The 23,691-nt window shown below is 39.0% G+C and overlaps 1 protein-coding gene across 2 annotated transcripts; it reads right to left on the bottom strand.

The window, feature by feature from the left end:
* Nucleotides 1-2,722: 2,722 nt before the first annotated feature.
* On the bottom strand, nucleotides 2,723-23,363 carry has2 (hyaluronan synthase 2). Of its 2 annotated transcripts, XR_014876929.1 has the most exons (5): nucleotides 22,586-23,363; nucleotides 12,814-13,440; nucleotides 10,490-10,591; nucleotides 8,074-10,376; nucleotides 2,723-7,862 (listed from the first exon to the last, which is right to left on the bottom strand). XR_014876929.1 is itself a non-coding variant. In XM_085177955.1 (4 exons), the coding sequence occupies exons 2-4, from the start codon at nucleotides 13,438-13,440 to the stop codon at nucleotides 9,447-9,449; spliced, it is 1,659 nt and encodes a 552-aa protein (XP_085034081.1). In that variant the 5' UTR covers nucleotides 22,586-23,363; the 3' UTR covers nucleotides 4,499-9,446. The 2 variants fall into 2 exon arrangements, 1 of the variants encoding a protein (XP_085034081.1); XM_085177955.1 differs by having other exon boundaries at nucleotides 4,499-10,376.
* Between the last annotated feature and the right edge of the window lie 328 nt (nucleotides 23,364-23,691).

The raw sequence follows: 23,691 nt of genomic DNA, 5'->3' as shown, positions 1-23,691 counted from the left end.
GGTCTTGGTCTTCAAAACACGTGAAACCACCCAACCCTCATTATTCATTATCATCACTGAAAACACCGAAGAAACACTGCATTTGTAAATAGTTTTAACTGTGGATCTTAGGCCCACAATTAACTCTAGCCTCAGCTTTAGCATCTGTTCCACACGGTTTTTGCAGAGAATTTGATGGATCCTTTAATGTGTCCAAAATCCCCAAATTGTCATCATCTTTATCACCAGATCCAGAGCCTGTGGTGAGTAGACCTTCCTGTACAGTTTACAAGAGTCAGTGGTCCTTTAATCAGCCTTCACTGGGGAGAGGTCAAATTCATTATGCTTTGTCAAATCAGACATTGTGCAACGTGCACTTTGGGATTGAGCTAGTATGTATTACACAAAGAAAACAGAGAAGACACATGGCCATGGCAGGGACACTGGGTAAACTTTGCAACTTGATTATTTAAAACTGAATATAAATGTATTCATCTAAAAGGAACAGTGCATATCAATCAACATACCCATACCATATAAACATACCAGAAATATTCAAAAGGCTACTTTTGACCTATTCAAGCAGGTCAAACAATCATTCAGTAAAAAAAACACACATACACACAGAATTGGACAGTGTGCGACAAAATATAAAATAACAGTATTACAATCAGCAGCACACTAAGAAAGCACAGGACAACAAATAAATATGAAAGCATAAAGCACACATATCACACACATACAGTACAAGCAGGGACCTGAGGGACAACGTACCAGACAAAGCCAGAGGTATTTTTTCATCCATCATATTGTGTTTCCGAGATAATTCTTCCCTTCGGTCTGTCTTTGAATGCTTCCTTCCTTCCTTTAAGGAACCTTTAACATTAAAAATGCTCTTAAATGCAGAAATGATTGTGCATATATTTTGTGTACTTTTTATTTGCTATATTTCCTCTAGTTATGTCTTAAGATATTGGCTAATTTTATTTTCAGTAAAAAAGATTAAAAAAAGCTTTTCAAATTTAATGATTTAAAACTTCGGGAGCTCTTTCACCCTGAAAGTGGGCCAGGTCCTCACAAACTGAGTATGTAATCAGTATTATGTCCCCATAATGTGATAATTACAGGTGCACACACACACACACACACACACACACACACACATTTGTGCACGCAGACTCATGCAAACTCATGCCCCCCCTCGCCCACACACACACACACACACACACACACACACACACACACACACACACACACACACACACACACACACGCAGACTACAATCTTCCAAGCACTGTCTTCCCAGATGTGATCTCATTTCCACTCACAATCATCATGAGAATCCCGCCACAGCTGGAGATCTCCTTTCCTCTCATGTTTCTCTCATATTAAATGCTTCCATGCACACACCATCCACAGAGAAAAATGTGCATCACTACATACAATTGAGCATAATTTTCTGATGCATTTAAAACCACATGAAAGAGTGGTTCACCAGCTTTTCATCATTTTCATTGTTAGACTGAAGCTTAAATGTTTGTGCCACTAAAATCAGTGGGAACAACAAAATCTCTTTTGTCCTCATTCTTGTATCTTATTTCTTTGGCGGCACTCTCCAGGAATTAAATTTGTAATATATTTTCTGACCCAAGTGAGTTTAAAAAAGATTTCAAAACTTCCAACAAAGTATGCTTTACATCACAGGATTTTGTGTGTAAATCAAGAGTCAGCTAAACCTTGGGTGGCCTGTTATTTAGCCCTGGGGGAACAGACGTCTGGACTCTACCAATGTCGCCCATCAAAGCTCCACTCAGCAATTCCAGGTACCACAGACAGACAGACAGACAGAATACAATCAAATATTTGATACTGAATACCACGGACAACTGGTATAACATTTACATGCTATAACGTGTTTGAAATGCAAAAAGACAGCTACTTTGAACACCATTAAGGACCAGTTGAATTCCCCCTGAGGCATAAGAACACATGGGAGTTTTTAAAACAATTAGCTCTGCTGAATGAAGCTCATTATGTGGTTACAAAGCTCTGAAAGGAGGAAAAGGAAGTGAAAGGTAAGATGGGGATAAGGAGAGAGTAGAAGCCATGGGAGTAAACGGCAGACTACATGAGTGAGAAGAAAATGCCAAAAGGGGAACTCATATTAGAGGAGAAGCGAGTGGTGAAGACTGGAGGTAATGCAGAAGGTGGAGGCTCTGCTAAAGTTATACAAATTAAAGTTGCTATAATTCCCCAACATAGTTAGAAAACCCATGAGGCAGGGGTGTATGGGGTGCATCAAACTGAGGAAAAACACTCCATTCTGACATGTGGATTTGCAAAGACCCCAGACCCAAGTTATTGTATACTGATTTAAAATCCACAGAGAAAATTGTGTTTATAAAGGAGCTAAACAGATGTGAGCTTAGACAACAAAAAAGTATGAAAAATTGTTTTTCAGTAAAGAAAACAAGAAACCAGTAAGCAGTCTTTGAAGTGAAGGGACCAGTTGCAAAGGCAATGTGGTCACATTGCCCAAGAAAGGCTCTCAGAGAGAAATCCTGATGGCAACTTTTAGTTTTTTAATGCCACTATTCCTTAATCCACAGATGTGTATATCTTTGCTGTGAAGTTCATGTATGTAAACAAAGAAAAATTAAATACCAGTAATTAAAAATCCAAAGCCAGTACTATAGAATTAACTAAACTAACTAAACTGTATGGTTTTAGACACACTGTAAATACTGTATCCAACTTTGCGGGCAGTTTGCCCTCCAATTGAGGAGGTTATAGTTTAAATAATCCTCTGTCAGAGAAAACAGATCGCTACTGTTGCATCTGTTTTCCATGCATCATCTTTAATCTAACGTGAGTCGCACGTCTCTCTGTTTCTGGTCTTAAATTTTCCATCCCAAGCAAGAACTTTATAATCATATCAGCTACAGTATTTAGACTGCACGTTTTTGCAACATTATACTTTACACAGTGCAAACCTAGTGTTCACTTCAATATACTTACAAATTCACCTATTTACCTACAATTTAAATCCACTAGCATTTTTTTCCAACAGCTTGTGTTTTACAGTTTTGTTTTGGCGCACATGTATTTTACATAATTATTACTAGCAGTCTGAGAGTAAATAGAGTGTTGGATGACCATGATGCATGCCAGCAATCAGAGGCTGATGCACTTGACTGGGACAAAGAGAGTTATTGAATCAAATAAACTTTAAGTCGTGCATTTGCTAAAGATGTTTTGTTGTGTCTGTCTCACTCTTTCTGATGCACAGGGTTAAGTGTATTTAACATTACAAATGCTTAGCTGTGTGATCAAGGTATTGCAACTTATTCCGTGAACATGTCATTTTATGTTTGTCTGTCATGTGTTGATATAGTCAAACGTGATTTACTACCTCCTAAGCATTATTCCATAGTTCCTTCATGGCTTAAACTTTGCCAGAGGTAACTGTAAATAGACCAAAGAGCCATCATTTGCAGGCCTAGTTCCACTAACTATTGGTCCTGGTGTGTTATACTTCATTAAAGTTTCTTCAGGTGATGTTTCATTATTCCAGCGCTTAAAAGCCAAAAACATGATATTGCCATTGGAGGTTAGTAAAATATGCAAAAATGAACTCTGTAGTGCAGGTAGATTAATGGTAAGAGTAGGGCTGAGGCTTAAGGGTAGGCATTACAGTTACAAAACCCTAAGAAATGCATCAACCAGCTGAGAGGGACAAAGAGGGTAAAACTTAGTCAGCTGCTGGAGTCAAATCGCCAGAAGGGAGCCATTATCCAGCAACGATGCTAAGCAGTGTTGTAATCTATTTGGCAGAATTAAAGCAGTGGTGGCGTTAACTGCTGACGCACTGAGAGAAAGTCTGGCTTCTTCTGTTCTTCTGTTTTGCCCACACGTGCTGTTCTCCTTTATATCGTTGACAGGAATATCATGAGCAAAACAGAGAAAACACTACTGGGCGCAGTTGTAAAACCAACCAATGTACTATTTTGTTCTGTGTACTATGTACTTGTAGCTGGGCTGAAAGAGATGATTTATCTAAGCTTGTAAATCGGGCTTTACAGTTGAAATTTAGAAATGTTTCTTGAATAAAAGAAACAGGAACACAAAATAGATTTGACATATGATTTTCTATTATGAACTACAGTCATGTGAAAAAGAAACTGTTCACAGAACTCTGTGTAGTCATGTGAAAAGTTCATCCTTAGTTTTTACAAGGGTAAGTATAACTACTAGGTGCTGCTAATCACATGCACGGGGTTAACTGATCATTAGCAAGTGTGAGCACCTCTGTATGGTCTGGAGTATTCAAAAGCCCTTACTCAGACTCTACAGGTCTGAATTAATATTATCATACTTGTGTTCATGATAGAAACAAACTGAACAAGTATGGTTTGGTTTAGAAAAGTTGGCAGGAGAAGGCCTCTTTTCTCTAAAAAAAAATAGCATGGCAGCATAGCTTAAGTAAGCAAAGTTGCCTCTGAACAAACCACAAGACTGCTTTGCTTTAATGCATGGTGCCATAACATAGCACAAACAGCTCATACCAACTGTCGAGCGGGGTGTTGGAGGAGTGAAGATTTGGGTTGGTTTGGCAGCCACAGGAGCTGGGCAACTTGCAGTCATTGAGCCAACCGTGAACTTTTGAGTTAAATATGAAGCCATTTGTTTGACAGCTAAAGTTAAAGTCTAAATTGCGTCATGCAACATGACAATGGTCAAAAGCACAGTATTATAATTGCCCTGTTAAAGACTGACCTCAACATGATGAAATCTATGCCTGTAAGCCTCAGTGAAGGTTGTACAGGAGATTATCCCAAAGTTCTTCAATAGCAATGTGAGAGACTGATAAAGTCATACAGAAAATGATTACATCATGGTATAGAAGCTACAGGTGGTTCTATAACAGTTGAATCATGGGTTGTACTTCGCTTTTCACAGGACGACGCAAAGTCCTCTGAAAACCTTTGTTTGTCACATGACTGTATATCCTAAAGTATATATGAAGAGGGGCTGTGTGTTCATAGTCACATAGGAACATTTGACCTCATCCAGTGATTGATTTGTACTACTAGCTTTTGGACAGCAGTGGCACAGAGGAATAAAATGAATCATGATTTAAATGCATTGACAAAACTGTATGGTGCGATCAATCTATTGCTGGTCCCTTCACATAGAATGTTGGCAGAAGTACAACTTAAGAACAAATCCTACTTAAGATCAATATCAACAATGACATGTTGATATTATTGATGGGTGAAAAAACATGTTGGGACAGCTGACCTTCCAAAAACACAAAAACTGGCATCTCGCAATGTTTCCATTGTTGGAGACAGAAAATAATCAGTAGTGAAAGTGAGACAGATGTTTAAAGCAAACGTTCAAAGAGAGAGAATTACGTCACTATCAGCATTTTATAATTTAGAAACATATTGCCCAGTGCCAAACTCAAATTCCTGATATTATGTGTGTGCATACATGTGTAAATAATACATGTTTGCTTTTTCCTTCCCTGACTGCTGTGTATTGCTGGATAAAAGGTTCTCCAAATTGACACACACAGATATATGCACGTATCTCCAGTCAGCCAAATCACGTTACATGAGTTTAAACATTCGTTTGTTTTTTTTAAGGCCATCATTTTTGCTTTGCTTGATTGTGCATGATAGAACACATCCGCAGTCAAGTTTCTCCCAGTTGATCTAGATCCAAATTTGTGCTTGGATTTGCCTTTCTTCAGAACTCTGGCAAAATCCATATGCTGACTTTCCTTGAGGCTATATACTTTACAGTAATGTATTTAGTCATAGTAGTTGCACTTGACATTCATGGATACGTCAAGCTCACAATAACAGACATGAGTTGAAGAAAAAAAGAAAATGCAAGTTGAGAATATGATGGATCTTGTGATGGATTTTGAAGGTTGGAGCAAAGTAACAGCACAAACAAAACGATTCTAAATTTAGGAATGTGCAGGACTAGTCAAGTCAAGACTTGCTGGTTGTTTAATCGAATTATTAAAATTTTAATTGATGCCCAATGCCGTAAATGATTGTCCTAATGTGTTATGCAGCCTTCTGCCACCAGAGAAACCATATCTCTGTTAATCATCTTTTTGTTAACATTGTTAGAATGAGATTGCCAGTAAAAGTTCACTCATAATGCATGACAAAATGGGCAACACTTTTCAGTCACTTTATTAGTTTCTCAGATGTTAAATGTGTCATATTTTAGTAATATGTCTTGGCATGGCATCAGCTCAAGGGTTGTCAGGTCTTGTGCAGACCAACTCTGTGGGGTGATGGAGCGCATCTTCATCCTGAGCCTAAGGCACAATTGTATCATAAGAGAACAACATTTTGAGGAAACGAAGACTATGCTCTGATTTTTAACAAACAACTCCTTGGCTTATCGGATAATTAATAAAAACTCTTGACAGCAAATGAAAAGAATAGTTTTTTTTTATTTGGCACGACACAAAAGTGCTTTACGATAACACTGCCCATGACTAGTTTGACATGAAAACATTTTTGTAGGTTAACTGTCAGTCTCATTCAATACACATCGGAAAAAAAATGTGATCTTTAAAATTGTGTAAAAATGCCACTTGATATTTCATTTGTCATCATTCTGTAAGGCACGTCATAACCTTAAAATAAAAAATTTGTGCAAATGGTTTTGAAATGATTTTGGATGAAAGTTCTCAGACTGCTTGGCTTTATTGCTTATTGTAGAGAAGGCATTGCTTTATATTCTTTAAATACTTCAGTTAGGTTTGGATATGATCTGTGTTAACCAGAAATTTGTCAGGATGTATTTGCTTTTGCTGTGTGGACATATGGAGCAATCAGAGTTGGATGGATACCAGAAAACATCTAAGTACAAAATCCTACAAACCACAGAACAGCCTTCAATAAATATTTTGCATTCTATCTAAGTACAAAGTAAAAAAAAAAAACAAAGGTTCACCACTTTTCTTCAAATCAATAACTTATCCCTACAAATTGCATTTTTTAAAAATTGTTGCTATTGCAGAACCTCCCCCCAGCTCAAAATTTCACATTATTTGGTCAGATATACAAGTCATTGTCAGAACAGTTGAAAGCACACAAATACATTTTTTCATTTTTTTTCTTACAAAAATGAATGAAAATAAAGAATCTTTGGTAGCTAAGCAAAAATAGAATGAAATGTCTATATATAAAAATGCATTGAAATACATAGTAAAATAAGTACACGGCTACAGCAAAGGGCTGAGACGGCATAAAAAATCCAGCTTCGCCTCAATAAGGTACTGTGTATAAAAAGGAGCCCATCGTATCACAAACAGATCATAAATTACGTGAAACCATCAAAATGCATCAGTCTTTGGAGAGCACTCTGACACCTTGATGCAATGCAAAGAGAACCACTGAGGTATTTAATCTTCATTATGTCAAGCATCACGCAGAATGATGAGAGAGACGTAAAAGTGCATATGAATTACGGTCAAAAAAAGTAAGTTCATCCCATGAAAACTGTTGCCTTTCTTAATGTATTTGAACAAGCAAACATTTAATATCTTTGTAATTCTGACAAAACGTTGGGAATGTTGAATGTCAAAGGAAATGCTTTTTCCTTAAAAAGATATTAAACATTGACATTCCTGTTGAAAAAGTAACTTTCCTTTATGGTTTTCTTGAACTATACCACCTTTTCAAAGAAGATCAAGTGGTTGCTTGTCAAATAATAATAATAACAATATTAATCTGACATACTTACTTTTTCACATGACTGTAAATTCATGTCTGCTTCTGGTCTATAGCAAACACTGGACTTATTCCAAAATATTGCTTCCTACTATCAACTGCCCTTATTCACATTCCTATGATCAGGTAGTACTATTCCCAGTAGACACTAACATAATCTCACATCTACTTTTTCCCTTGCTAGTGAACAGAATGCAAGGCAGCTTAGAGATGTAACCACTTTATCCTTGTGTCACAAAATCTTTGGGCTGGAACTTGTCCATCTTGTTTGCTTGGTGGTTAAAATTCATACTGGTAGAAAGACAACAATAATAGTGTTTTAGCCACTTTTGCAACATACATCTAAAATAAACCTTGTTAAAAGACGAAAAAACAAAAGTCACTGTTTCTGTAAAAGTAAAACAGTCACAGCAGCAATGATACGTCATCTCTCTCTTGTGGTCATCCTGGTCGCCTGATCAGACAGATATAAATTCTGCTGGTCAGTGATCAGTTTCACTTTGTAAACTAAAAATACTGCAGTCATGTCACATGGGAATAATAATAAATATACCACAACATTAGGTGATGATATGTTTTCACATTGAGCATACATTAAACAGCCAGTCCATTGGTTACATTCTAACCAAAGCTTTTTCCAACCAAGTGCTTTCTTGTTGCTGACATAAGAATCAAAGTAGTCTGGCTATCTGATTCTTTCGGCAATTCCAGATGTTATATTTGCTCCCTTAAACCGTAACAGGTGAAGAGCACAAGGAAGTTTGCATCTTTCCCATATGACATGAGAGCATTGAAAGAAAGAAAGCCGCTTTTCATTTCAAAGCCCTTTCTACACTCCTTCTGGCTTCATAAATTGATACTGTAGCTCTTTCCAAAACAGATTAAAACACTGAAAAGGTACACTTAACTTGAACATGTGGCAATAAAAAAAAATAAACTAAAGTGAAATAACTTTAGGTGGATTTGTAAGTTTTGAAGTGGTAAAATAGATCACCCCTATCTATTTATGAGATCTACACAGACTAGACACTGTGTATGTGGTAGAGTTACACTAATTATATAGCCCTGGTGATAGCCTCTACCAATACCTTTTATCATTATTAATGTCGATTTTTGTCAGTGTTGTTCGGTCATTTGAGACTGGAGACAATCGGGCAGTCTTTAGGCTTTCATTTGACGGAGGCAACACAAAATGTTCTTTAGTTTAAGTGAGAAAAAAACACATTTACTGGAGAGAGTGCTCTGGAGGGAAAATATTCTTACTGGACAAGTTAAATCCCATCTAAGAATCCAGTTTTATTGGCTTAGTTGCTAATATTAGATGAAGCCCAGTGAAAATGACAAGGGTAAGAGGTAGCTAAAATTATAAAGCCTAGCGCTCTTGCTGCCAAATGCAATAAACACAATCTTGCCATTCTGAGTTATCCAAATTAGCTAATCAGCCTAAACCAGTTGATCTTCAGCTAAACCTTATTTGAGTATGTCAAATGGCTAGCTTGAGGATGTACAAGGATCCTGGATGCTATGGTCACAGCCACTGGCATTTAGTCTAGAAAATATTTCTTTTTCTTTGTCCATTTTAGTTGACCTCACTTTGCCTCCAGAGCTGCTCTACAGCTAAAATACATTTGTATAACAACAAGATGATGTGTGAGAGAAACCCCCGGTTTCATTGGGAAATCATGATTGTAGTCTGTAAGTCACACATCCAGCACCATATCATAGTGTGTTTCCTTCTTCCTTTTCCCACATTTATTTATGAGCACTGTGTATAATGTCAACAGTATAACCCAGTAACTTGCATAGACCACTGCCCCTATTATCAAAACAATCTTTTCTGAGTCGGGGAAGGGTTTTCTAGTCTGTTGTATTACTGTGTATAAAATTCCAATGAAAAGGATAGTGAACCATACTGATATTGGAATCAGACCGATAAAGTTCACCACAATTGTTTTCCTCCCAGAAGTCCCCCATCCAGACTTGTTGATTGTTGCTATTGCAAACATTTTCGCTGGCAACAGGCTTGACATATACAGTACAGAATAAAATGACATGAACACCATGACAATGTTACCTCTGAGGCAGCTAGCAAATGATGACTTAATCAGCGCCACTGCTTGCACAATGAGTAGAAACAAAAGAATATTCCAGAGCCTTCCTTGGTAAAAGAGTTGGATCGCTGTGGCGATGAGGAAAAATGGGAAGAAGCCAGTGATCACAGCCTCATAAGTCATCCAGAGATGGTGTTTGTGGAACCACATGGAGTTGTACAGCCATTCTCTGAAATATGACTTGCTCCATCGTGTCTGTTGATTGAGCCACCGCAGATATGTAATTGGTGTCTCTGTAAGGCACTTTGACCGTGCAGTGTATTTGGTTGCATACCCGAGGCTGAGAACTCTGTTCGTGAGATGACGGTCATCCCCAAAACTGCAGTGGGATCCCATGAAGGTCTGATTGTACCAGTCCTCAAGAAACTCATGCAGGAGAGAGTTCCGGTACATTCCTAAAGGCCCGCTAATGCATTGAACGCAGCCGAAGTAGGACTGGCAAGCCCGCTCAATGTTGAAAGCCATCCAGTATCGAACACTGCTCAGGAAGGAGATCCACGACTCATATTTATTTAGGATCTACAGGTAGGTTGGCAAGCAGAGACAAAAAGTATGAAGTTTAAAGCACAACATCCTAAATTGTATGTTTGATGCAGAAGATTCAAATTTCACAGAACTTTTAAGAAAACTACCTGTACATCTCCTCCAACTCCTCCCACCATAGGGTCTTCCTCCAAAACCTTAACCATCTCCACTGATGATGCTGGGTCCAGCATGGTGTCAGAGTCACACACCTACATAAAAACACAAATTAAACAAGAAATTAACTGTGTTTTAGCAACACAGGATACATTTCTTTAGATTTTCTTCAACATAGTTCCAGATGTCTTCTTTGTTCAGCTTAATTCTGCAAAACATAACAGATCTCAAATTGACCTAAACTCCCCAAAGAGAGGGAAAAAAACCCTTTCTTGCTGAAAAAAATTTGCTTGGATAATCGGAACAGAATTTGGATTACAGAATAATTTTTTGTGAAATCAAAAAAAATTACATAATGACACAAGAAAAAAAAAGATATCATGCATCCAACAAAACACATAAATGCTCTGATGAAAATGCAACAATATGGACATTTTATAATCTCCGCCAGCAAAGACCAGAGGGGCTGCTTTCAACTCTGTTCACCACCCACTATAGCTCTAATGTTGCTCTTCTGCTCTCCCTATTTTCTTCTATAAATGGTAATTTTCCTGACCAACAAAATCAGGTGATGAAAACAAACCTAGAGCCCAGTCCTTTTTAACAAAATACATCTGTTACAGGCAGAGCCTGATGAAAGTGAAAAGGCATGAAACATTGTCCCTCCTGTAAATAAGGTTGAAAAGTATTGGCATGACTGTTGGCAGTGCAGCAGTAAGCTCTATTGAACTTTTTGTGAAGTAAATGATTTTTGGCAGGCTGAAGCCAGCTGCAGGTGTTAGACAGCATTATAGCTCTGAGTTCATATTCTCAAAGTCCCCTTCTTTGTTATACAGACCCGTTTGAATCATTTTGATGCTGTTACATAAATTAAGCATCAGTTGAGCCTTACTCTTTGATCACAATGCTTTTTGTAGCACTAACAACTGAACATCACAGAAGAAAATGACATAATGATACTTGGCATTTTGGACAAAGAACTGTTACTTGCGCTTAAGTCTGAAGACACGAGAGTTTTTGAATTAGCCTGAGGTTTCTGCTTTTCAAACGTAATAACAACAGATCTGTGGAATTGCAAAACTAACTAAAAATGCTGAAACGTCATTAAAGCCTTAGACTGAGCGTCTGGTAACAAAACAGAGGAAGTCTTGACAGAGCATGCCCATACAAAATATTCTGTGTACTTTAAACGCAATCATTTAGTCATGGAAAGAAAAACACTTTCATTGGAAAATAACTTTCATGCACTGTTTAGCATTAACAAGCAGATTCAGGAAAAGGTGTGACCTCATGTGACCTCACCACCCTTCAAGTAATTTTTATTCTTTAGGTAAACACAGTTTGAAAGGTTGTTATTGTGGCTGAATTATATGACACCACAATGTGGTTACATATCATATGATAGTAATACAAGCTCTCATTAAGTATGATATGATAGCTAACATTTGCCATTGTTAGCTACTGCTAATACAAGACAAAGTAAGTCTGGAGGATCAAAACCTCTTTGTATTTTGAACTGAGAAAGGTTCCATTTATTTTTAATTACTTTTATGCTCCTGAATATGACAGTACTATACACCTCCACAAGAGCCCATGACACGTTTAACAGTCAGTGCCTGCAGGATATTGCTTTACCAAGCAGTTAATGTCTTTAGCCACTGTTTATTTTTTAAGCCACACCAACACACTGTCGCTAGCCAAACACACTATTGAATTTAGTTTTCCTAAAGCTATTAGGCTTTTAGTCCTTAGGTCTGTGTTACTCAAGTATAACCTTTGATTGTTTTTAATTTTTCTGAACAGGAGACAAACACATGCTAACCCTTTTAACCTTTCTTTGATACAGATTTGTAGATGACGTAACGCCCTGTGAAAAAGATCTGTTATTACACTTAGACATCAGCTACCGCTGCCCTCCTTCACGCCACACTTCACAACACGGTGCACATGCTAAAAAGCAAAACAAAAGACTCTTTGTAGACCCCATATTTGGCTTGGCATAGCCTCCCCTCCTCTCTTTCCAGCCATCTCTCGTTCTATTCCCTTTCACTCTATCATCAGCTTATGTTTGCCTAGTTTGCATCTCCCACAGTAGCTTACATTTTCTCTCTTTCTTCACTATGTCCTTCAGATGTCAGCTCTGTGTGTGCATGCGTGCAAATCTACAAAGACACACACAGGCACAAAGTAATATTACACCTGTTGTACAGTATTTTTAATCTTCTAATTTATTTCATTGTTTTTTATTTAAGGGGCTATTGTACTTGAACATTACCTGCATTAACTGATTTTAAGTGATTTAACTACTTAGCCTTACCTGCACATAATCCACGCTCCTTCCCAGTGCTTTGAAGGCTGTATACATGACCTCTCTCTTCCCTCCCCACTTCTGCATGATGCACACACATTTGCTGTTCAGCACAACCCTGGACACCTGCTGAAGGCTCTCAGCGTAGCTCTCATCTGTCTCCTCGGGTCCTCTGCTGTGATAATTACTCCTCCACACATACGTGGCCGATCTGTCCGATCCCATGACCTCCTTAAAAATCTCCATCATGTACAAGTCGTCGTCTGAATTTCCATCGATCACCATGATAACTTTGATACCAGGATATGTCAGCCTCTTCACCGACACAAGGCATTTTCTTAGGTAGTTTTCATCCTCCTGATACGCAGCGATGCACAATGCCAAGGTCTTGTTCAGTTTAATTGGTGTTTCTAAGGAGCGCCGCATGTTACGGTGTTCTAAGAGTGCAAAGAGGCTCTGGATAATAAGGTGAACAACCAAAATGGCACCATACAGCCCAAAAGATAGGTGATTTTGAGCTGTAGTGAAAAATTGGTAGCCCATGATATAGGCTGTAGAGATGCCCACCAGGAGAGACACGCCGAACATGGTGGTCCCAAATATCCTCAGGTAAGTGAGGCCTCTTTTACACTTCATCTGTGGACAAAAACAAAAGGGTTACATGTAGTAACAGTGGTGCAGAAAATGTTACTATGAATCACGGCAACTCACAGTGAAACATTTGTCACCTTTTATACTCAATTGGTAGTACAAGTAAATGACCTCCTAAGACCCGAACTCTTCCATGGCATGCATTTTTAATTTCTCTTTGATTTTTGGGCTGATTGGCTCCTAATGAATGTAAAAACAAAGTATTACCAGATTTTTTTTTACCAAATTTTTGTTTGTAAGAAAAATAAGAGCCACATATGAGGATATTTGTTTAAAATTTTGATCGAACAGTAGCAGTATAATGTCCTCATAAGTGGATATCAGGCGCTTGTAGAGCAAAATTGAGTATTTTGGTCTAAATAACCCAAAATGTGATGTCCACATATGTGGATGGCAGGTCGTAGGAGGTTAAAGTGAATACAATCACTTATACGAGAGCGTTGGAACCATTTTCACTGTACGTTTCACTAAAGCTTTTATGTTTTGACACAACAAAAACAGGTACAGACTGCTGTAAACTTTCTCCTTTTTTATGCCCCATCCCTCTCCCTACCTTCCCCAAATCCCCCTAAATGCCAGACAGTTGTGAGTAGCCGATTGTTCCAACTCTCTTTTAGTGTGGGTGGCCACACATTACAAGATTTCTTGACCTAATTAACCAACAAGTTGGCTGCCTCTGCCAACCATCAAGGTCTAAGCACATGCTAAATGTTGGTCGTGGTGGTAGGGTGGCCTATAATGAAAATTATTGGTTTCCGCTGTATTTTGGGGACACATTTCAAAGTTCAAAGACCAAGTATGACAAACTCCGACCTAGAACATGGTTATTAAATATTTTTAAGAGAGGCGTTTGTGCAAGAGGATGCTTTTGCGCCTGCATCCTCTTGCACAAACTCCTGAAGTTTGTTTCCAACCCTCATTATGTTGCTACCGCCATCTGTTTGGCAGACCAACGGAGACCCACTCAGCGTGGCTCATTTTGACTCAACGCAGAGAGCGGACCACCCTGTGATGTCATCTGTTTATATCTTTATGGGAAGAAGAAGACAAGAGACTTCTAATGCTGCACGCGTGCTTCTCTCTCCCTGAATCTTTGTATAGAGAACATTGCAGGGAAATGACTTCTGTTAAACAGAGAGAAAGAGAGAAAAGACCTTTGACATTATGAAGGTCAAAGTATGCTGACCTTCAGTAGGGCTCCCTCTTGTGGGATAAACTTTTCATCAAGGATTTAGACGCATTTAGTGCCATTTTGTTCATTGAGTGACCAAAAATATTTTGCGATATCACGCATGTTGTACATGTACATTTAATCAAGTCAAGGGAAACAAGTCAGAACAACAATAAAATGATCAAAAGAAGCGTATACAAGGCCGAGTGATGTTTGTGAACTGGAGAGAGTTCTTGGGACCACACCTAAACACATGACAGATGAAGGGAGGGGACGACTAAAGGAGAGAAAGAAAAAAATATATACACAGAGAAAGCGAAGATAGCATGGAGAATCTTTAAGAGAGAAAGTGAAGAAAGTTGGTTAAGAAAATTGGTTAAACTAGCTGAAAAGCAGATGCATCTTGAGAGACATAAGGAAAATGAAAGTAAAAGACAGTGAGGGAGTAGCAGAAGCAGGGAGTGAGAGGTTGTGCTCATGGAGAAGAATACACACAAACACACACTTTGGCTCAGACATAATGTCCACATTATGTCTTTGTTCATTTGACTGTTGGACGAGAAAGCCACAATCAGTGTAGCGGACCTCCTCTGGCATGTGGTTTTAATGTCAGGCCATCTTTTACAAGACCCCTGACATGCACAGATATACACCAAAATGCACATATAAAAGCTTATTGTACCACTGCATTTGTGTGTTTGTGTAATTGAACAAGTTTAAATTTTGGCCTCTTTCAGCTTGTGTGAGAATGTCTATAATGCTTTATAAGCCCTGTATCCATGTCTTACTTTTGTTTGAACTCAACCACTGCTTAGGAGTAAGCATGAGTGCGGCAACAAAACACAACTTTTTGGGGCTCTTCATTGTCAGCTTACAAGTTCATCATGTCTGACACAAAGTGACAAATTCAACTTGAAATGTACACCTCTTTATTTCATCAGCTGGGCTTTGGGAGAAAACAAAATGAACTTGAGAAAACCACTGAAGATAACAAGGACAGGAACCGTCCTCAGTGTTTGCTCCTTCTTGACTTTCTGTTAATGATCTGCACTTTAGTGATACAATCTGTTTGCTCTGATTTAATGTTTGGAATGAAAGTAAAAATCAAAACTAGGACATTAATTCCATCATCGACAGGCTAGGCTCATGGCAGGTAAATGTGATGTCGGAAAATGTCAAGTCTACAGTAATGCAACCATTGCTGCTGGTTACAATGATCTAGTCTTTGCAGCATCTTATACGCCATTTTGGGTGTGTAGTGCAGTTCAGAGGTCGGGTTGACAGTTAGCTCAGACTGCAGACAGATTAACTGCAGACTTAAAGTGAGGCCAAACTCTGGCCCGTTCTTATTGAGATAAAGCCTTTTTAATCACAGCAGTATCTGTAACAGTGGAGGTGTCATCCACATATGGATGATGTAAATGATGTCACATTGGTTAGTGAGTATCTTCATGTGTTTGTCCAGAGCATTTATCTATGCAAGTGGAGGGTGTCATTAACACATGAAGATGATATCACCCCAGCTTTCTGTTTGTTGTTACATCTTGGCACTTGAGGGTTAGAACATCGCCATCATGTCCTTTTTGCTGTACATGTGTGTATGTGTGGCCAGCCCTGTGGTGACCTTGGGCTGGAAGCTTGAGCAGTCTCACTCTGACGTTATTAACAGTCTCTTGAGTGAAACTCCCACCGGCTCTCTCTCAGAGATAACATTGCAGTAATGTTGAGTCTTGCGTGGATGTACATGGTGAGTTAGTAGATAAATGAAGCGATGACTACAAAAATTAATGGATAGATTAATTTGACCCAAAAAAACTGGGTCCTTGGAAAAAGTGCATCTGGCTGTTCTTTTAAACTGAGACACGTGGATTTGTTTGGGATGACAGCAACAATAAAAAAAAAAATTTAAAAAAAGTAGTGACAGGGAAATGTCATTGTGTTGGTGAGGTTTTTATTTTGAAAATATGATTTAGGAAAATCAATGAGTGTCTTCCCTTCCCGTTACTCTAAGTGTTCTTACAGTACAAATGAGCAAGGCACTGAACTATTTAGCTATAACAGGAATGAGAGACTGTGCCTGCATCTTCCTCTGCTTCTGAATGAAACAGCATATTATTATGCTACAGTATGCTAAATCAAAATCCTGACCTCGTGACAATATTAGACTAAAATTCAGGGATCACTATACTATGGTTTATTTTGTTCAAAATGTGCTCACTACATGCACACATTCTGATGGAAATCCATCCAATATTTTTTTCGGGTGGAGCCACTGAGTAAATCAAATGTGAACATCAAAGTTTCCCTGCTGGAAAAGTCAAGGAAACACCATGTGCAAACATTGCACAGACTTTGTAAATAAGTGAATTTGTTGAACTGCTGGTGCTCAGAGGGATGATAGGAGTTCACCGAATACAGAAGGTACATTGCTACACATAGAGTCAAGTTACTTGCAATGCCAAGAAAAAAACATTGCATTTAAATGGTTTGACATGTTTACAATATTCTGCAAAAGTCTTGAGCCACTTCTAAATTCTTTATATTTTGTTTCCAATGATCCAGACCTTCTTCTTTAACATCTCATACTTTTTTTTTAAAGTGGTCTTGAGCAACAGTTCTTCAGGGCTTCTTAAGGTCTTGTAATGCTTCTCTTTGGACATTGGCTGCTTTTTCACTAATTTTTAGCCAAGGATTTAGACCTGTACATTAAAACAATAAACACTGACCTATGAATCGATCAAGAAGGCACCTAACAAGAGAGTGTTTATTGACCAGTGTGAATCCTTTTCTTCTGATTTGTTTAGCGGAATCTATGAAACCTGCAAACACAACACAGGTTGACAGTGATAATAGTATTACATAATAAAATTTTTACAGGAACAAGATGATGATGAGCTATTGACCGCCTGATGTGCAGTGTGCCCTTAAAACATTTGAGGAAACTGAATGAAGGGCAAAAGAAGAATTGGCAGAGCTAGAAAACTACCTACAACAAATTCCTGACACAGGACCTGAGAGATAAATCTGAAGCCTCAGTGGAAGGGTTGGCTGTCAAGAAGTCATTCTTAAGGAAGGTAAAAAGGAAGAAAAGGCTGATGTACGCCAAATTACACTTATGGAGTGATAATTCCAGTCATTTTTGGTTTAAATTATGCATTGATATGTATGGAGGAAGTAGTACAGATGTACAACACCCAAAACACGGGGGAGGCTCTGTTATGGTTTGGGACTGCATTTAAGGCAGTGGTGTTTGGGATCTTGTCAAAATTGATGAAAATGTGAACACAGAAAAGTACAATCAGATTTTGATCTACCATGCAGTACCATCTGGAACGTGTCTGATTGGCTTCATTTTTTAGCCTGACAACAATCTCAAACAAACAATGCAGTAAAAGAATATCTAGATAGAAAACCACACAATGGAATCAGTCATGGATTGACCTCCCCAGAACCTGGACCGCAACATTATTCGAGCAGTGTGGGATCATCCTGACAGAGAATGGAACAAAAGGAAGCCAACATCCAAAGAAGAGCTTTAAACATCCTTTAAGAAGCCTGAGGAAATATTCCTGAAGACTACTTAAAGAAATTACAAGAAAGCTTGTCTAAGAGAGTTCAGGCTGTGTTGAAGGTGGTCGTACCAAATACTGACTTTCGAGTTGTACAAACTTTGTTTTTGCTTTACATACCGTACATACTGTATTTCCATTCACACTTTTGCATGTTTCAATAAATCACTGCTCCAATTTCCCATTTCCTTTGCATATCATAGAAACGAGGGAGTGGCTCAAGACTTCTGCACAATACCGCATATTTTCATTCTGTTCATTCTTTTGGCCACAAAGAACCGACAATAAATCTCAATCACCAATTAAAATATGAGTGCTATTTGTGCGCAATAAAATATGGGACACATTTTGGTTTTCAAATATAATGAATATCTTAAAATCACCACATGTTATAATAAATTGCATGCGCGTTACATCAGGGAGAGCTTTTAGATATGCAGAACAGGCTGCTTAATGTGAATGCCATATGTACCTATGTGCAAATCTATCACTAATGTCACTATGTATGGCATATGTGTGTGTGTTTGTGTGTGTATATACACAGCATGAGGCATATGTGAGTGTGTGTAAGAATATGAGTGTGTATGCAGGCTGTCAGCACAAAGAGATGCCTTGACTTAACTCACATGAGAGCCGTTGAAGCTCTTTCAGCAGGGTTCCAGCTCAAGACCTCTGATAGAAACACAAATTATGACACGGATCGCCAGACTCTGTGTGTGTGTATGTGTGTGTGTGTGTCTTCATACACTAAAACTACATATCTGTGTGAGTTTGCACAAGTGTGTATGTAATTACTGTGTGTGCTGCCCAGAGTATAACAGTGAAGTGGAGCCAAAGAAAGACAGCCTGCTGGCCTGTGTGGAGCTGAGATAACATAAAGCTTACATCTTTACATCTCAGCAGTCACTGCTGGAAGTGTAACATTCACAAATCAGCAGCTCTGGCTGGATAAGTACTTATAACAAATCAAACATTATATGTTGGGGGCCCAAGCTGACACTTGTGGCTGGTATAATTTAGACCTGAATCACAGTTAAGGAAATGAACAGTTTTCATGGTATTTTTCATGACAATGTTCAATGAAGCCCAGATAAGTATGAGCTAATAAAGACAGATTAATGGTATTTGGGGTTTTTGTGAGGAGTCTCTGGATCCATTGAAAAAATAATAGTACATTTTATATCAGTTTAGTATAAAACACCAGACCTGCTGAGGTAATACACACCTTTGAAACCTCATGTGCTTTGACAATTTCCAAGAATAAAAAAAGACACGCATGTACAAATGGAGAGATATGCATCACAGATAATGATTTTATATATGCACTAGGTTGTCAGTGTGTGTTTAAGAACTTTGCAGGGTTAGAAAAGGCCACGGTGGATTGTAAAATTAAACATTAAACATGGAGCTGGCTCTCATGACAGACATAGCAGCATGCAGCAAAGGGTCACATCTCCCCGAGAAGCTGATGAGGCAAAAGAGTGGAAGCGGCGGGGAGAGACTTTGAGAATTGGCTGCAGTCTTTGGCTAGACGTACTTGACACATTCAAGGCTGGGCTGCATGTCTATTTACTATGTTAATTTAGTGACAAGGCTCCTTTTCTCTTCGCTCTTTCTGGGGGCAGAATCAGGTGTGATGGGGCCATAACTGAAAAGCAACAAAAGGTTAAAGCATCTTCTAGACTGCAACTGTTTCTTCATCACGCAATTAGCATCTCATTACACTGTTACACCAACGGATGTTGTTATATACATGATTTAATACAACACTGAGGTAAATGTGTTCTCTGTTTCAAAGCCAGACTATGCTGTTTGGTATTTAGGCGTGTCTTTTTCCACCTTGATTCATCCATGTAGTAGGAAGAAAAGGGGAGGAGGTGAAGTTGGGATGAAGCTGCTCAGAGATGAATGGGTGGCACACACTGAAAACGAGGTGGGGCCAGGACATTGAAGGCGTGGTGCTGTACTTGGATGCGTTCACTGCCAGCTGAGGCACGGGACTTACATCACTGTGGCAGACTCCAAGAGACCAAAGTGCAGATGAGGTTGAGTATGCAATTCCTCCTTCTTAAGCTATTTCTTTGTGTGAAAAAAAAAAAAATACAAAAATCACTGAAAGCTCTTCTTTTACAAACACAACCTATTTCTCTGTATCATCCAATGATCCAGCAGTTCCCTTATCAGATTGATAATAGACATCCATCCATCAGCAGTACCCTTAAATAAATGTCTTCACCTCCATGGGATGGAAAATTCTATTAATAGCACTCTTTAAAACCACAGCCCAGTGTGGCTAAGAGATAACAGAGGCTCATAATCACACTCAAGTAGTAGATAATTAAAAAGAACTTTATAATTATTAAGGGGAAAAAGGGAAGAAAGAATCACACTAAGATTTCCATGAAACGTTTTGTCAGTTTGTCACTCTCATCTTTCCACAAGATACACAGAAAATATAAATAACATTAACAAGAGCCACTTTGTGAGCTGCTCCTGCCCGGTTTGCTTTGTAAGGGGCCTTTGTTACTTTATGGTACACTCTAACTGCTGGATATATGAATTAGATTTGGCGTCAAAACTACTCTGTGTGACTCAGCATGAGGTAGTGAGAATCTAACTGACATCCAAATTTTCACTTTTACTGGCTGGCTGCAGTGTTGCTTTACTGTTAGTATACTGAAGGAACCTGGAAAAAAACTGGTATTAACACAGAGTAGATGAGCTAAGTGGTACGGCTCGGGAGGGGCTGCGCCTCTAAGATCAACAGTTGTACCCTGCCAGCCCCATGGCTCTTTACACTAAAAGACCCTTGCTGGGAGAAGTAATGGCACGTGAGACTTGTTGTGTGCCTTAATGGAGGCCAGCCACGGAAAGTCTTCTTCTCTTAAATAGTAAAATGCTCTTTGTGCTGTGTGGGAGTGCATGCTGGAGCACTGATGCAACTCAGACATCAAAAAGGTTTTAAAAACTTCTTTGTCATTATAGTGGACAACTGTGACATTCACAGAGTATTTCATTTAATAGTACTAAAGTCGTATTGTCTTTCTCATTGTGCACTAAGTCCTGCACTCAGCAAAGAAACTCCCTGGAGGACTGAGATTAGGAACACCACATGGGTATTAGGTTGAATACATGCTGACATGGGCATAAGGTCCACATATGCTCCAAATCTACAGCAAATGAGCAGTGAGTATTTATTTGAAGTTTACAGTTTCCCTGCTAACAAAGTACTGTGCAAAAGGTTTAATCCACAAGTCATCCTGGAAGTATTTTTTCACACTGGACTGAATGCTCATCTCTTCTTACAAGTAAATATGCAGGATATCACCACAGAGTTAGGGTGCATTGTGAGAGCAGCACAATGCAAAGTAAAATCAATAAAATAAATAGATAATCCAAGTCAGCAAGGAGATTCTGCTTGTGGGTTGAAAAGTTCTACATTTTGGATAAATAGCTGTAATATTTATCCACTTACTCACACATGGCTTCCCTTGTGTGGGCAACACAACAGCGATCTGTGCACACTCAGTAGGTGGATGGAGAAAGAGATTATGTCAAGGAGAATGTGACAGATGTTCATTAGCATTTGTGTATATGTGCCCGTGTGATGGGTGTGCAAGGGGACAATAATGCTCAGAAGACTTAGGTGCATGGACCACGTGATACCTCACATGAGCTTCTCTGGTTTTGTTTAAGTCCAAAGTAAGGAGGTTAGGAATAAACTGCAAAACTTTTCAGCAAGGCAAGTGCCTGCTACCACTTTTTACAGAACACGGATATCAACAAAGGCTAACTTGTCCAAAAGCTGAAGGCTGGTCAAGAAGCTATTCACACGCATGCAAATGTTAGTCCTCCACACTGGGCGTCAAATTACGCGCCCCTACCACAAGCCACGCTGAAACAGTCCCCATTCAGTCTTCTCATTGGCTTAAAAATCTCAACGAATGACGTGTAACCGGTAACGTCACAGTGTAGTTATATTCAGGCTAGCATCACTCTTACAACAAAGACTAGTCATTAATTTGACTGATCAGAAGATAAAAGCTTAGCATATTAAACCTTTTACACCTGTATGTTGTAGTGTCATAGCATGAAATGAAACACAAATTGAGTTTCACCACTTCTTGCTGTGGCTCCCAACTTTTAGCATCACTCACTTTGTGGAGCAAACACGCTGAACAAACTCATGAAAAAAAGGCTCTATGCATGCACTTTGCTAGAGGCGCATCGTCACGTTCACACACACGCGCGCACACGAAAACTGATTGCGCGTAATTATGTTCTAAACCACTTTATGAATGATTTAGTGGCTTGTGGTAAAATATTTGGGGCTTATTGGTCTGTCAGCATGCTGCATGATCGCCAGACCAAATGATCACCGGCTACCTACCTTGAAGCAGCTGTTGTCCTCTGATTCCTCCTGATAAAGGATGCGTCTAACTTCTGGGACTCTGGTCCCGATCCAAAGAGGAAAAAAGTAGACACAGAGCTTGAGCAGTGACGACTCTCATGAATTCGCTTAAAATGGTCCTCATACGCCTATTTTTGTTTGTTTGTTTGTTTGTTTTTTAAAGGGAGAAAAAGAATAATTTAAAAAAAGTCGTGCCAGTCCTTTGTATGTGTGCTCAGTTTGGATGCTTCAAAAAGACAACCGGGATTGCTTGTCTTCTCTAACTTCTAACGGTTTGTCTGCAGCCTTTCCAAGTCACTTGCATCTCTGGTGTCCAAAACCAAACATCATATCAGTCAGCTTTGGCATCATTCATATAAAAAAGTATAAATAAAACATAGACTATAAAAATATGATAAATATTCTTCTCCATCAACGTCTGTTTCATTCATTCTTAATAAAACGAAAAAAATTACGATAAAGCCGTCAACTTTGGCAGCTTCAGTCACATTCAAAGGTTTTTTTTAAAAACAAAAAAAGTTTCAGCAAACAATAAAATATGAGCCAGAGCTTTTTTTGTATTCTTCCTGTTTTAAGGGGCGTTAAGGTAAGTTTTTCTAGAGTTTCCTCCGAGCATCCAGGTTACACAAAGCGCACAGAAGTGGCCAGAAGTCTCTCTGCCGCTGTTTCAGCTGTCTAATTCCTTCCAGACGGGTGTGTGTGCATGTGTGCGAGTATGTCTGTGTGTGTGGACCCTCCTTTATGGCTCCTGCGGCTCCCAAACCCCTTTTACCGGGCAACAGATTGGCGTGTTGATTTAATAGGAGGGGGAGGTTTGGGGGTGTGTGTAAGGAGGAGCGACGGAGAAGTGATGGGGGAAGAGAGAAAGAGGGGGGGGGGGGGCGACTCTCTCATCCAAACTCATTCAAACTTCAGTGAGTGGGTGGGTGGGGAGTCTCTCATCCAAAGTCATTCAAACTCCAGAGAGAGAGAGAGAGAGAGAGAGAGAGAGAGAGAGAGAGAGAGGGAGAGAGAGAGAGAGAGAGGCTAACATCGACTGGAACCCCCTCTCCATTCATTTTATATTACAACTTGAGGTTACATAG

Source organism: Neolamprologus multifasciatus, chromosome 11, assembly GCF_963576455.1.
Source record: "Neolamprologus multifasciatus chromosome 11, fNeoMul1.2, whole genome shotgun sequence".
Taxonomy (NCBI): domain Eukaryota; kingdom Metazoa; phylum Chordata; class Actinopteri; order Cichliformes; family Cichlidae; genus Neolamprologus; species Neolamprologus multifasciatus.
The sequence above is the reverse complement of the archived record's forward strand: the minus strand, read 5'-3'. Positions and strand labels throughout refer to the sequence as shown.

Bases quoted from the DNA above. Each gene is read 5' to 3' on its own strand.
- has2 (XM_085177955.1), bottom strand. From the start codon at position 13,440: ATGAAGTGTAAAAGAGGCCTCACTTACCTGAGGATATTTGGGACCACC. The intron at 10,592-12,813 runs GTAAGGCTAAGT...GTTTTTATGTAG, and splicing joins GGAGCGTGGATTATGTGCAG to GTGTGTGACTCTGACACCAT. The intron at 10,377-10,489 runs GTAGTTTTCTTA...ACCTACCTGTAG, and splicing joins GAGTTGGAGGAGATGTACAG to ATCCTAAATAAATATGAGTC.